This window comes from Aegilops tauschii, chromosome 4 (genome assembly GCF_002575655.3).
Source record: "Aegilops tauschii subsp. strangulata cultivar AL8/78 chromosome 4, Aet v6.0, whole genome shotgun sequence".
Lineage (NCBI taxonomy): Eukaryota > Viridiplantae > Streptophyta > Magnoliopsida > Poales > Poaceae > Aegilops > Aegilops tauschii.
Window position 1 is genome coordinate 476882513 of NC_053038.3, and position 1813 is coordinate 476884325.

The 1813-nt window shown below is 45.7% G+C and overlaps 1 protein-coding gene across 1 annotated transcript; it reads right to left on the reverse strand.

Annotated features, from left to right (window-relative positions):
* Positions 1 to 294: 294 nt before the first annotated feature.
* On the reverse strand, positions 295 to 1134 carry LOC109776506 (protein FAR1-RELATED SEQUENCE 5-like). Its single transcript, XM_020335179.1, has one exon. The coding sequence runs from the start codon at positions 1132 to 1134 to the stop codon at positions 295 to 297; it is 840 nt and encodes a 279-aa protein (XP_020190768.1).
* Between the last annotated feature and the right edge of the window lie 679 nt (positions 1135 to 1813).

Sequence of the window (1813 nt, forward strand, 5' to 3'; positions counted from 1 at the left end):
TTTCCTTTCTTCTCAGAACCAGCTTTGATTTGATCTCCTTTTTCGTACCCTTTGAGCCACTCATGGGAGGGTTCTTGAGAGTTTCGGCAAGAATGCCTGTGTCTGGTTCCTCGGCAAGTGCCGCCATGACTTTTATTTTCATATCTACCGTACACTCACGCAGCACACGGTATGCCTTCTCTTTTCTGCAAGCATTTGAACAGATATCCGACAACTCAGCGTAAGCAAGGCCGAATCTCATAGTTTCATCGCCTTGTATGGTCATGCTATCACCTTGACTTGTAGACAGAACTTTCAGACTCTCTGATAGATTCCTGGTCCATCTGGGGATGACGAAGGATTTTGGAAGTTGTCGATCATGCCTGTTTGGTCCATCACCTTAAGCACATGGCAGCACTGAATGCCATCCCTACTCATTTTCTTGCAGCTGCAACTGTATATTTGTTTTTGCTCATCCACATCTACCCTGAACTCAGACCTGTCAAATTCCTCGCCCGGATATGGTTTCCACACTTTTTCTCCAGGCTCAATAATCTTTTTAAAAAAATACTGCCTCCCCTTTGCCAGGTCAGAGCACTTGAAGTAAGTCCGGTTCCGTAGCTCTAGCTGGAATTTCCTGAAAATTTCATTCGTGTATACTTGAGTTGCTTGTCTTTCAATCGGAAAACCCGTCTCTAGTGATGGCGCCTTCTCTTCTGTTCGGTGTCTTTTCTTGTCAAGCGTGGCGAGGCAATTTTGCTGAATCATGTGATACGCATTAACAAACCTTTTTATAGTGACCTTGTGGTCGACGTAATTCTTCCACATCGAATTCGTGCTCTCACTACGAGTGGTTGTTGACGAGAAAGGATAGAAACAGTCCTTGAAGTAGGCCGGCACCCAAAATTTTTGGAGTTCCCATAGCGTGTTCACGTGTTTGTTGCCTTCCGCCTTGTGCAGAGAAATTGCTGCTTTCCAGGCACGCTCAAACTCGTCTTGATCTAGTGAGTTTTTGACGATTCGAAATATATCATCAGACATCCCTGGGTGCTGCGCAAACACTGCTGCGTTATTTTCCTTCAGGTTCTTCCTAATATGCCACCAGCAGAACCTGTGCCTCATCCTCGGAAGAGCTTCCTTTATTGCAGTCTTCATCACCTGGTCCTAGTCTGTTATTATGTATTTCGGCTCTTTACCTCCCATTGCCTCGACAAACGTGCTTAGGAGCCACTTGAATGACCCTATTTTCTCATCCGACAAAAGGCCTACTCCAAACAGGACGGTCGACCCGTGGTTGTCGACACCTATAATTGGTGCAAATGGCAAGCCATATATATTCGTAGAGAATGTGGTGTCAAAAGACACAAAATCTCCATATAGATCATAATTCATCTTCCACAAGGAATCTGTCCAGAACAGGCTGCACACTACATTGTTCTCTGTCTCTTCCACATGGTGGAATCCCGGCCTCCGCCTCTGCATATCAGCAAACATTTTCATGGTGTCTGCGATATCAGTGCCGCGCTCTCCAGCCCTATCCCGGCATGCAATGTTGCTTATGTCAATCGTGTCGAACATAATTTCTCGCCTCGGTTTCCCCATGGCAGTAAAAATCTGCATAACCTTCCTTGGTTCTAACCTCGCCTTCTGCAGCACTTGTATAAAGAATTTCTCCTGAGGTGTCATCTTCTTATAGCATCTCATGAACTTCAGCATCCAATCAGATGGGTGAAGCTGGTGGTTGTGCTCTAGACGAACATTCTTCAGGTACCATTTCCTCCTATCTGTATCCCTCTTGGCTGTTATTTGGACTGGGCAGCTTGTCCAGATCAAG

Coding starts and splice junctions, on each gene's coding strand:
- LOC109776506 (XM_020335179.1), bottom strand. CDS start 1,134: ATGAAGACTGCAATAAAGGAAGCTCTTCCGAGGATGAGGCACAGGTTC.